This window comes from Pelobates fuscus, chromosome 5, assembly GCF_036172605.1.
Source record: "Pelobates fuscus isolate aPelFus1 chromosome 5, aPelFus1.pri, whole genome shotgun sequence".
Classification (NCBI taxonomy): domain Eukaryota; kingdom Metazoa; phylum Chordata; class Amphibia; order Anura; family Pelobatidae; genus Pelobates; species Pelobates fuscus.
Window position 1 is genome coordinate 166,132,327 of NC_086321.1, and position 13,780 is coordinate 166,146,106.

The following is a 13,780-nucleotide window of genomic DNA, read 5'->3' on the forward strand; positions in this document are numbered from 1 at the left end:
TCAGTGAAAGTGAATTTTTTTGCATTTTTCACACACAAATGGCACTTACACTGACAATATAACTGTTGTGATATGTTTTACTGTTTTGAAACACTAATATTTGTGTTCAGCGAAGTCTCCCGAGTACAACAGTACCCCTCATGTACAGGGTTTATGTTTTTTTCAAAAGTTACTGATTCAAATATAAGGCTTGCATTTCAGTTTTTTCACATTGAAATTCGCCAGGTTGGTTATGTCTTTGAGATTGTACGGTAGCCCAGGAATGAAAATTACCCCCATCATGACATACCATTTGCAATAGTAGACAACCCAAGGTATTGCAAATGGGGTATGTTCAGTCTTTTTTAGTAGCCACTTAGTCACAAACACTGGCCAAAATTGGCATTCAAATTAGTTTTTTGCATTTTCAAATATTAACACTAACTTTGGCCAGTGTTTGTGACCAAGTGGCTACTAAAAAAGGACTGGACACACCCCATGTGCAATACCTTGGGTTGTTTACTTTCGCAAATGGTATGCCATCATGGGGGTAATTCTTATTCCTGGGCTACCATACGGTCTCATAGGCAACGTAACCAATCTGGCGAATTTCAATGTGAAAACTGAAAAATGTAACACGCTATATTTGACCCTGTAACTTCTCAAAACGCCATAAAACCTGTACATAGGGGGTACTGTTTTACACGTGAGACATCGCTGAATACAAATGTGTATTTTATTGCAGTAAAAGAAAACAGTATTATGACATTCACAGTTAGAATGTCACGTAGAACAAAAAAAATGTTTTTAATTCTTATTTTTCCCAATTTTTTAAATATTTTATTCATATTAAATTACGTTTCATACCTAAATATTTGCTGTTAAATGAAAGCCCTGTTTCCCCTGAATAAAATGATGTATAATAAGTGTGGGTGCACATAATATGAAAGAGGCGAATTACGCCTGAACAGACATATAGCGCAAATTCCAGTTTTTGTTTACGTTTTGATCACAACGTGTACATTTGGCTCAGTCCTTAAGGGGTTAAGCTTCATGAGAAAAGTTGATCACACCCTCTACACTGGAGTGTACATCTCACTTGCTTAAGCATTGCACATAGTTTACAAGGGATTTTCTGTTTTGTTTTAGCAATTGCTATTAAGTCTTCTTGTTTGTGTCACTCATATTTTCTCTGCCATTGCACAACTCTTGTTTACTAGCATGTATTGCACTTTATAAAGTTGCCTGTGACAATCCTTGCATATTAAGTGGAAAAAATTTGCCTTATAATATGTGTTAGCTTTTTATAGTATTGATTCAACTACTAGTTCCAGATTGTCACTCGAGTAAACAACATTGAACAGCTATGTAAATTGGCATTGGATATAACAGGATGTTATAATGGCATAACTATATTTTCCTTTTTTTTTTTTTGTCAGATGCAGTGTTTATGAAACAAAAATCCATATCATCTTAAGATAACCTTACCATGTATAGGTAGGTTTATGGATCCAAAGTGTATGTGGTTTGGTAAACAGGATATTCTCATTAGATAATTAAACTGATATAATTATTTTCTTGTCAATAACAGTCAAAAGGGCACTGTGTAAGAAATCAACTTAAGGATGCAGATGATATCTTGTGCTGTCTCACTTGTCCGTTCTCTACCATTTTTGAGCTAAATCACTTTTGTTTCTGTTTATGGAGCTCCTGCTACACCTCCCCTGCCTCACCCTCCATGAAAAAAAAAAAAAGTTAAATTTTTAATCAGATCAGCACAGTGTGTATACTTTAGAAGTTTATATTCATTTGAACGTTAAAGGACCATGAAATACGCCAAGACCACTTCCTCTAAATGAAGTGGTCTGCTTGCTGTGGCCCTGTAGTTTTAACCCTGCAATGTAAAACATTTTAGTTTTGTAGAAACTGCATAGTTTACATTGCAGGGTTAAATAGATCTCTAGTGACTGTCTTTCGAGCATCTTGTCCCTAGTCTCCTCTATGAGGTGCATTGGATTGTATGATCACTGAGGAGGTGGCACCTCCACGATGACTATGCAGGAAGCGAATTGGGCAGCAGCACCACAACCAAATGAGTCTCGTAGCGGGAAAAAGGTGAGTAAAACCTTATTTAATATATTATATTATAATAAAATATTATAATATAATTTTACACACACATTGGGAGTCCTCAATCTAATTAGGGACCTGGGCACTATAGGGTTAGGTATTCCCAATGCTGTAGTGTTCATTAAATCACTTACAGGAGGCTCTAGCACGCAACTAACAGGGCAGAAGATAAAAATTAAAATCTAAACACTGTACAATAATCTCCCACTATACAATAAGGGAAGTTAAAAAAACAAAAATGTATTTTCAGAAAGTGTGTGGGAGGTGAGACTCGGACTTCTTAAAGGACCACTATAGGCACCCAGACCACTTCAGCCCAATGACGTGGTCTGGGTGCCAGGTCCCTCTAGTTTTAACCCTGCAGCTGAAAAGATAGCAGTTTCAGAGAAACTGCTATGTTTCACTGAGGGTTAATCCAGCCTCTAGTGGCTGTCTCACTGACAGCCGCTAGAGGCGCTTCCGCGATTCTCATTGTGAAAATCACAGTGAGAAGACGCTAGACGTCCATAGGAAAGCATTGAGTAATGCTTTCATATGGGCTGTTTGAATGCGCGCGGCTCTTGCTGCACATGCGCATTCGGATCTGACATCGGCAGGTGGTGGAGAGTTCCCCAGCACAGAGGGAGCCTGGCACTGGGGAAAGGTACGTGTCTGAAGGGGTTTTAACCCATTCAGCCCAGCGTGAGGGGGGGCCCTGAGGGTGGGGGGGGGACCTAATGACCCTATAGTGCCAGGAAAACGAGTTACGCAAAAAAAATATTTAACTCCCAAATGGCAGAGAATTGAACAGTGGACCCACACTGAAATGATCTGTGTATTAGAACCATTTCATTATGCTAAAGTTGTTTTGGTGCCTAGAGTATCCCTTCAACTAGGAATAGATCGAGGACATCAAAAAGAAAGCAAACTTGCCATTTTTTTGTCTGATGTTTAATGCTTCCTCAAGTTTGTTTCTTTTTCTGATTCATAGTGACTTTTCTTTTTACAAAATTAAATTGGTTTAGATATTTTGATTGTTTCACTGTTACACTTAAATCATGCTAAGTGAACAATGTCTGTAAATCAAGCATGTCAAACTCAAAGGCTAACACGGGCCAAATAAACAAGGTTTAAGTTTATCTGGGCCGCAAAAAAAATAAAAAAACAGTTTTCAGAAAAACGTGTGTTTATCTTGAAAAGTACAGAATAAAAATAAGTTGCCTAACTAACTACTTTGAAGCCCTACGAGCATAAGGACATCCTAAACAAAATAGTGAATGTATTTGAAGGAGACATGCATGTGCATATAACCAATTTTTCAGTCCAACTACCTTGATATCTTTAGAAAAGTTTGGTAACAAATGACGTTTATCTTGTTGATTTTGAAGTCCTATGAGTGTTCTTCACTTTGGCTGAGATCATCAATCTTGATGATCTCAGCCAATCCAATGCTTTCCCATTGGAAAGCATTGGGATGCTATTGTGCATGTGTGGGAAATAGCTGCGCGGCCAATCAGCATCTCTATGGGAAGCGTTCATCGCTTCCATACAGACCCAATCTAATACACGGATCCCTCCCTCAATTCTAATAAACTGCCCACAAATTCAATACATTTCCCCAAATCCAATCTAATACACTGCCCCCTCCACCCAATTTAACACACTGCCCCTAATCCCACCATTCTAATTTAATACACTGCCTTTCCTCCCCCCAATTTAACACACTGCCCCTCCCACCACTATTACACAGCCCACAAATCCAATACATTTCCCCAAATCCAATCTAATACTCTGCCCCTCCACTCAACCGAATCCACTCTAATTTATCACTCTGCCCCCACTCCCACCATTCTAATTTAATACACTGCCATTCCTCCCCAATTTAATACACTGCCCCTCCTCTCAATTTAAAACACTGCCCCTCCCACCACTCTATTACACAGCCCACAAATCCAATACATTTCCCCAAATCCAATGTAATACACTGCCCCCTCCACCCAATGTAATACACTGCCCCCTCCACCCAATGTAATACACTGCCCCTCCACCCAATGTAATACACTGCCCCCTCCACCCAATGTAATACACTGCCCCCTCCACCCAATGTAATACACTGCCCCCTCCACCCAATGTAATACACTGCCCCCTCCACCCAATGTAATACACTGCCCCTCCACCCAATGTAATACACTGCCCCCTCCACCCAATGTAATACACTGCCCCCTCCACCCAATGTAATACACTGCCCCCTCCACCCAATCTAATACACTGCCCCTCCACTCAATCTAATACACTGCCCCTTGTCCCTCCACTCTAACACACACTCCTACCATTCTAATTTAATGCACAGCCCCACTCCCTCCCCCAAATTAATACTCTGCTCTGCCTCCACAATTTAATACACTAGCACCCTCCCCCAAATTAATACAGTATCCTCTCCCTCCCCCAAATTAATACAGTGCCCACTGCCCCCCCTCCCACTACTCTAATACGCAGACCGACTCCCTCCCCCAATTTAATACACTGGCCATCTCCCCCCAATTTAACACATTGCACCCCCCACCACTCTAATACACAGCCCCACTCACTCCCCCAAATTAATACACTGGCCCCTCCCTCAAATTAATTACACTGCTCTCCCTTCCCAATTTAATACAGTGCCCACTCCCTCCCTCAAATTAATACACTGGCCTACTGCCTCCCTCAAATTAATACACTGCTCCCCCTTCCCCAATTTAATATACTGACACCCTCCCCCAAATCAGTGCAGTGCCTACTCAATCCCTCCCCAAATTAATACACTGTCCCTTCCCTCCCCCAATTTAATACACTGCCCTGCTACCTCCCCAAATTAATACAGTGCCAACTCCATCCCCCAATTTAATACACTGGCCCTGACCCTTCCCAAATTAATATACTGCCCCCCTCCCCAATTTAACAAACGACACAGGAAGGTCATCTAAGCCCCTCTTTCCCTACCTTTAGATGAGCCGCCCGTCCTCCAGTTCCAGCCCTGCTTTTCTCTGCAAGCAGGCCAGACGCTCCTCTGCAACAGACGCACTCTGCGCTCTTGTGGGCGTGGGAGGGAAGGCAAGACTCAGACATTAAATATCTTTCTAGTCTTGTGGCTGGTCGCCGCCACAGCACAAAGCCGACCCAGACCAGGCAGGCCGCAAATATATTCATTGTGGGCCGCAGGTTTGACATGCTTGCTGTAAATGATAACACACCCTGTCATTTTTCCTGATGCTTTCTGCTATGGACATGCTTTTTTTTTTTTTTTTTCTTTCCTCCGCCCAAACCCCTTCCCCTCAGTGTACGAAAGAATGAACTTGAAAGCAGATGTTTTTGGATATGTTCTGCCTTTGTTGATAGGAACAACCAAATATCACATTGAACTTGCCTCATGTAACTAACTAGTAGCATATTTTGGCTATATTATATACCATCATATATAAAAATCTGTTTTTGATTTTTTTTCCTCAGCTGCACCCTCTCATGCTAGAAAGACATCCTTATGCCTGTATGCACACAGAAACATAAAATGTGACGGCAGATAAGAACCATTCGGCCCATCTAGTCTGCCCAATTTTCTAAATACTTTCATTAGTCCGTAGCCTTATCTTATAGTTAGGATATGCTTATGCCTATCCCACGCATGCTTAAACTCCTTTACTGTGTTAACCTCTACAACTTCAGCTGGAAGGCTATTCCATGCATCCACTACCCTCTCAGTAAAGTAATACTTCCTGATATTATTTTTAAACCTTTGTCCCTCTAATTTAAGACTATGTCCTCTTGTTGTGGTAGTTTTTCTTCTTTTAAATATGGTCTCCTCCTTTACTGTGTTGATTCCCTTTATGTATTTAAATGTTTCTATCATATCCCCCCTGTCTCGTCTTTCTTCCAAGCTATGCATGTTAAGTTCCTTTACCTTTCCTGGTAAGTTTTATCCTGCAATCCATGAACCAGTTTACTAGCCCTTCTCTGAACTCTCTCTAAGGTATCAATATCCTTCTGAAGATACGGTCTCCAGTACTGTGTACAATACTCTAAGTGAGGTCTCACCAGTGTTCTGTACAATGGCATGAGCACTTCCCTCTTTCTACTGCTAATACCTCTCCGTATACAACCAAGCATTCTGCTAGCATTTCCTGCTGCTCTATTACATTGTCTGCCTACCTTTAAGTCATCAGAAATAATCACCCCTAAATCCCTTTCCTCAGATGTTGAGGTTAGGACTCTATCAAATATTCTGTACTCTGCCCTTGGGTTTTTACGTCCAAGATGCATTATCTTGCACTTATCCACATTAAATGTCAGTTGCCACAACTCTGACCATTTTTCTAGTTTACCTAATTCATTTGGCATTTGGCATTTGGCTTATCCCTTCTGGAACATCAACTCAGCCACATATCTTAGTATCATCAGCAAAAAGACATTCCTTACCATCAAGGCCTTCTGCAATATCACTAATTAAATATTTAAATATTAAAGAGAATGGGTCCAAGTACAGATCCCTGAGGTACCCCACTGGTGACAAGCCCAAGCTTCGAATATTCTCCATTGACTACAATCCTCTGTTGCCTGTCACTCAGCCACTGCCTTACACATTCAACAATATTGAACTCCAAACTTAAAGATTGCATTTTATGATAAGCCTTCTATGTGCAACAGTATCAAAAGCCTTACTGAAATCTAGGTAAGCAATGTCTACTGCACCACCCTGATCTATTATTTTAGTTACCCAATCAAAAAAATAAGATTAGTTTGGCATGATCTCCCTGAAGTAAACCCATGTATTTTTAGATGTTCAACAATCCTATCCTTTAACATGGTTTCCATTACTTTCCCCACTACTGAAGTAAGGCTTACTGGCCTATAGTTGCCCGACTCCTCCCTACTACCGTTCTTGTGAATGGGCACAACATTCCCTAACTTCTAATTTTCTGGGACTACTCCTGTTAACAATGATTGGTTAAATAAATCTGTTAATGGTTTTGCTAGTACACCACTAAGCTCTTTTAATAACTCTGGGTGTATTCCATCAGGTCCCATTGACTTATTTGTCTTTACTTTTTACAGTTGAAATAGAACCTCATCCTCTGTAAACTCACATGTAATAAATTACTAATTTGTCCTTTTTCCTAACTGAGGTCCATTTCCTTCATTTTCATCTGTAAATACTGAACAAAAATATTCATTGAGGCAGTCAGCTAGACCTTTATCCTCTTCTGCATACCTTCCTTCTTTTGTTTTTAATCTAACTAATCCTTGTTTTACTTTCCTTTTCTCATTTATGTATCTAAAAAATCTTTTTCCCCCTTTTTTACTGACTGTGCTATTTTCTCTTCTGTGTGTGATTTGGAAGCTCTTATAACTTGCTTAGCCTCTTTCTGCCTAATCTTATAGATAATTTTGTCTTCCTCACTCTGGGTTTTTTTATAATTACCAAAATCCTAACTTTTAGTTTTTTACTATTTTGGCCACATCTGCAGAGTACCACAGTGGCTTCTTGAATCTTTTGCTTTTACTGACAAGCCTAATGCAATTTTCTGTTGCCTTCAGCAGTGCAACTTTTAAATAATACCATTTTCTCTTGGACTCCATTTAGATTGCTCCAGTCTGATAATGACTCCTTTACACATATTCTAATTTTAAAAAAAGTCTTTTTTTTTTTTTTTTTTTTAAAGTCTAAAACATTTGTTTTTGTGTGGTGTTAGTCACTGTTCTTATATTAAACCACACTGACTGATGATCACTGGATCCTAAACTTTCACCTACAGTAATATCTAATACCAAATCTCCACTTGTTAACACTATGGCCTCTTTACGAGTTTGCTCCTCAATGACTTGTTTTAGAGACAATCCAAGTAGGGAGTTTAGAATATGTGTGCTCCTGGCACAAGCAGCTATTTTTGTTTTCCAATTCACATCAGGAAGATTAAAGTCATCCATGATAAAAACTTCCCCCTTCATTGTCATTTTAGCTATTTCCTCAACTAGTAGATTATCTAACTCTTCTATTTGTCCTGGGGGCCTATAAATCACACCTACACGAGTTACTGTGTGATTACCAAATTCTAACGTAACCCAAATGGACTCTATGTTCGTCTCACCAACCTTTATTAGGCTAGATTTTATGCTATCCTTCACATACAGGGCCACCCCTCCCCCTTTCTTGCCTTCCCTGTCTTTTCTATATAAAGAGTACCCTGGTATTGCTATGTCCCAGTCATTTTTTTCATTATACCATGTCTCAGTAACAGTGACTAAATCTACACTATCAGTTGCCATTATTGCCACAAGTTCATGGATCTTATTCCCTAAACTGCGAGCATTTGTAGACATGACTCTAAGCTTATCATTTCTTAACACACTTGCTACAGGCACCTTCTGTCCTTGTTTTGGGGGGCAATTGAATTGATGTTTTAACACCCTTTTGCGCGCCCCCCCACCCCCCCAGTTTAAATACATCCTAGCAAGACCTCTGAACTGCTCACTGAGAACATTTGTTCCCTTTTGAGAAAGATGCAAACCATCTTTTTTTGCAGTTTATTTCCATTCCAAAACTGTACACCATGAGAAATAAAGCCAAATCCTTGTTCCAACACCATTCACCAAGCCACAAGTTAAAGTCCACGCATCCGCCTGTCGTTCTGAGTGTTATGCACAGGCAGAACTTCAGAAAATGACAGTGTGGAAGCAACCTGCCGTATGTCATTGGCAAAAACGTCCTTAACAGCACTGCGTAATCCTAGGCTTATACTCGAGTCAATACGTTTTCCCAGTTTTTTGTGGTAAAATTAGGGGCCTTGGCTTATATTCGGGTCGACTTATACTCGTGTATATACGGTATATAAAATTGAGCATGCATAAAATACTTCGTATTAATGAGGCCAATGCATATCAAATGCATTAACGTTGTATTGATGCCCAGAGTAAAGCATTGAGCTAATTGTGGCCATGTGTGCCACAAGTTTTACAGTTTACAGCTCAGATACTGAGAAATTTGTGTCCCTATCAGTCAAGAGAGATCTGATGATCTCTTGTAATTTGATCTTGTGTCAATATGCAACTGTTACCTTTTTGGATGTTAAATACTTGTCTGATATCTTAAATCCACCTGCTTCAGCATAGGGTTTTCTCACAACCAAAAATGATTGTTTTTGTGTTACACTTTTCCATTGCACTCATCAGGCTAGAATATTTAGTTGTATTCATGCAGATCCATTAATCTTATAACCTTATTTTTTTTGGCCTGCAGCTCAATGTTGGATAACTCTGTCGGGTTCTTTGATGATCTAAAAATGGTATACTTGAGACTGTATGGGTTGGACACTACAGAAACCAGTGTGAGCTCCATGTAGGTAATCAGACCATTACAGTTTAGAAAGGTAAATATATTTCTAATGTTTTTGTTAATTAGAAACATTATAAATGTTAACAGAGGAATTTTATTTTTGCATTTGAATGCCACTACTGTGTTTTGCCTTCTTGAATTAAGTCATTTATTTTGACATCTGAGTTATCTGTTTACCCCAAACTGTTTTGTAGCCTTTCTTTTAAACGATGTGTTACTAGTGAAGGTTGACATTCTTCCCTATAACAGGGAGATTCACAAGGATAAAATTACTAAGGTGTTTTGTACAGTGATTTTACCATGTTAGTATTACCAAATGCTCTAAACAAAACACCTACTGTTGATTCTTCAAGTTTATGCTGCATTTACATCATATGAATGATCACTACTTGCCTGTTTGAATATGCATATATGCACAAATGAGCTAGTTATGCATTCCATGCAAATGAACAATGAGTGGTTTTAGTATTTGCTAAAGTGAGACGGGGCTGAGTATCTCAAATCACTCTTGGTGATCTTTCTTGGCTCATCAAGAATATTTAAGGATCTGTCTTTAAGTCAGAGAAACTAAATGCAATATATGTACAGCAAGGATATTTTTATATTCTGTTGAACAGCAAGTAAAAAAAAATGTGTGCACATTGAACTAGGGTTTAAGATTTGTATGTCCTATCAGTCCATTTGTCTCCGTGAAACAATGCTGGATGTACTCAGGCTTTTAATGAGGACATCCAGAGTCAAGCAAAACTCCATAGGAAAGCTTTGATTCAATGCGTTCATATGAGGAAAGCTTAATCTGCGCGCAGTGCTTGCCTCCCATGCACTTTAGTGTTCCTGTCTTTGTATTCCTAAATTCCTTTAATTTGTAAAAGTGCCAATATCTACATAAATCTCTAGCTAAAGTTCTTTAGTGCTTTATCTGAAAGGCAGTGTTTACATTAAAAGCCTGCAGGCATATACTAAACTCACATTAAGCTGTAGGTTTTCTGGTGACTACAGTGGCCCTTTACTGAAGTTGTTTTGGTGTATCGATCATGCCCTGAAGTCTCACTGCTCAATTCTCTGCCATTTAGGAGTTAAACCACTTTGGTTTCCTTTTATGCAGCCCTAGCTACACCTCACCTAGCTGTGACTGACACAGTTTGTTTGGAAAAAAAAATTGTTTTTTTCAATTAGTTGTTACTTTCTTTAAATGTTTTTAACTCCTGCTCTTTAATTTTAACTTTAATTACATGCAGGAGGCTATTAACAAAGCAGGAGATAAGAAATTATAAATGAAACAGAATTTGCAATAAAGGAAGTGTAAACATTAGATGACTCTTTACAGGAAGTGTTTTGGGAGGCTATGAAAGTCACACGCAGGGAGGTATGCATAAATAAAGTGATTTAACTCCTAAATGGCAGATAATTGAGCAGTGAGACTGCAGGGGTATGATCTGTACACCAAAACTACTTTAAACAGAAAAATGTTTTGGTGACTATAAAGTGTCCTTTTAAGATGTAGTAGTTTTGATGCTTAAAGTGTCTTTTAACTGTTATGCTCCTGTTGACTACTTTTGCATGGACATGGATCTTAGGTGTATTTTTTTTTTTTGCACATAGTCAAATGTTCAGCATAACTGATTTTAAATTAGCACACATTTGTTGATCATTTGAATATCTTAAATTATCTTTTCAATACTACATGTAGTGGCTGACTAACAATCATAAAGCTATGGCTCAATTATAGTTGGTTTAAAGGAGCAGTGCAGATAGAAAATGAAATATTTGCAGCACCAGCTCCTCTACTCTATATATGTGATCTTCTGGACGATTGAGGCTGTACCACATTCGAAAATTTAACTACATTTAGTTTTTTTCTGTAACATTTTGTTTTTATGATATTTGAAGCAGTCATAACAATAAAAAAAAGTATTCTCTTTTGTTGATTTTGATGCAGACAATATTAATGTAACCTTTTTTGATCTTAACCAAGTTTTTCAAAAAACGTTTATAACTTGCTTTTTTTCCCAACAGTTTGCAGGTAGAAGCGCTATTAAACTAAAAGTCACTTTCCTGTGAACCACATGTGGACCAATGAGAATGCGGTTCACGGTGAGGAAGATTCTGTTGGTCTTTTCCCTCATAATTTTTGTTGCCTTAGCATTACACCTTGGCCAGCAAATGCTAGCATGTCAGCAAATTCTTGATGAAGCCTTCATGAAGCGTGCTGTTATGAAACCAGAAAATGAAGAACTAGTTATGACAGACTCAAAAAATGTTGAGTACAGGTACAGCAAGGACATGCCCTTAATATTTATTGGTGGAGTACCACGGAGTGGTACAACATTAATGAGAGCTATGCTAGATGCCCATCCAGATGTACGTTGTGGAGAAGAAACCCGTATTATTCCACGGATTTTAGCAATGCGGCAGGCTTGGTCGAAGTCTGGCAGTGAAAAAATGCGACTTGATGAAGCTGGTGTGACTGACCTTGTGATGGATGCTGCAGTACAGGCTTTTATACTGGAAATAATAGCAAAACATGGGGAGCCCGCAAAATTGCTATGTAACAAGGACCCTTTTACATTGAAATCTTCCGTTTACCTTTCAAAACTGTTTCCAAGCTCCAAGTTTCTTTTAATGATACGAGACGGGCGTGCCTCTGTACATTCCATGATCACAAGAAAAATTACTATAGCTGGATTTGATTTAAACAGCTATAGAGATTGTCTGACCAAGTGGAACAAAGCAATAGAGATTATGTATGCACAGTGTCTAGAAATCGGGCAACGAAAGTGCCTTCCAGTTTACTATGAACAGCTGGTTCTGCACCCTAAACAAACCATGCATGATATTATTGATTTCCTTGGCATTTCATGGAGTGAAGCAGTCCTGCATCATGAGGAACTAATTGGAAAACCTGGTGGCGTATCCCTTTCAAAGTGAGTATTGGTGCAGGAAAGTTTGCTCTGTGGTTTCTTTTTCTGTTTGAATTATGGTACCAGTTTGTAAACCTTCCATTACATCGAAAAAGTAAAGGTAACAGATTATCTTGCTTGCATTTTCTGAAGCCCATCATTCATGTGTTTATTATTATTATTATTTTGTTATTTATATAGTGTCAGCAAACCAAGCAGTTTTCCTGACACTATAGTGTCCCTTTAAATGATATGCTTTCCTCAAGAATTGAGTTTTTAAAGATTTTTTTAAAGGAGTGGAGACTGGGTGAAAGTCTAATGGAGAAGGGAATGGAGTTCCACATAAAAGGTGCAGCCCTGGAGAAGTCTTGTAGGCGAGCATCAGCTGTGGAAGTACGGACATAGGATAGACATCGGCAGGGCGCAGGGGCCTCAACGGGACCTACTTGTGTATTAGGGAGGATAGGTAGGCTGGAGCAGCATTATGAAGGGACTTGTAAGCAAGCACCAGAATCTTAAATTGAGCCCTATATCTAACTGGAAGCCAATGTAGGGACTGACAGAGGGGATGGTGCGGGCAGACAGGAAAATGAGACTTGTCGCCGCATTCATTATAGATTGCAGCAGAGCAATCTGGGAACACGTAAGAACACTGAGAAGGGGATTGCAGTAGGCAAGGCGAGAAAGAACAACGCCATGGACCAGCACCTTAGTTGCGTCTGGTGTTAAATAGGGGCGGATGCAAGCTATGCTTTTGAGATGGAAGAAGCAGGATTTGGTGATCGACTGGACATGAGGGGTGAAGGAGAGGTCGGAATCAAAAAGAACACCTAGGCAGCGAGCCTGCAAGGTAGAGGTTATGGTGGCGCCGTTGACTTGGAGGGAGACAGACACGGGAGTAGCAACACCTGAGGGAGGAAAGAACAGAAGTTCTGTTTTGGGCAGGTTGAGTTTAAGGAAGTGAGCAGCCACCCAGTTGGAAATCGCGGAGAGGCAGTCAGAAACACGAGTCAAGATGGGCGGAGAGAGATCAGGAGAGGACAGGTAGATTTGCGTGTCATCTGCATATAAATGATAATGGAAGCCAAAGGAGCTGAGGAGATTACCAAGGGAGGCAGTATAGACGGAGAACAGTAGGGGATCAACCTTGGGGAACGCCAACAGAGAGGGGTTGGGTAGAAGAGGCAGAGCCAGAGAAACACTGAAAAAGCGCTGGGAGAGGTAGGAGGAGCACCTGGAGAGAGCAATATCTTGTAGACCGAGATTATGGAGATTGAGAAGAAGCTGATGATGATCAACCGTGTCAAAGGCAGCAGAAAGATCAAGGAGAATTAGGATAGAGTTATGGCCGCGAGATTTTGCAGCAATTAAATTGTTGGAGTGACGAGCGCAGAATCCAGACTGAAGCGGGTCAAGCATAGAGTTGGAT

At 39.7% G+C, this 13,780-nt stretch overlaps 1 protein-coding gene across 3 annotated transcripts in view; it reads left to right on the forward strand.

Moving 5' to 3' along the window:
- The window catches only part of TPST2 (tyrosylprotein sulfotransferase 2), an 86,047-nt gene that overhangs the window by 34,884 nt on the left and 37,383 nt on the right, over window positions 1-13,780 (forward strand). For 2 of the 3 annotated variants that reach the window (XM_063454627.1, XM_063454628.1), the window contains exons 2-3: window positions 1,419-1,476; window positions 11,468-12,375. In XM_063454627.1, the coding sequence (XP_063310697.1) occupies window positions 11,528-12,375 (848 nt within the window). In that variant the 5' untranslated portion in view covers window positions 1,419-1,476; window positions 11,468-11,527. Of the gene's footprint in view, window positions 1-1,418; window positions 1,477-9,355; window positions 9,486-11,467; window positions 12,376-13,780 lie in introns of all 3 variants that reach the window. The other variant, XM_063454629.1, reaches the window with a different exon arrangement.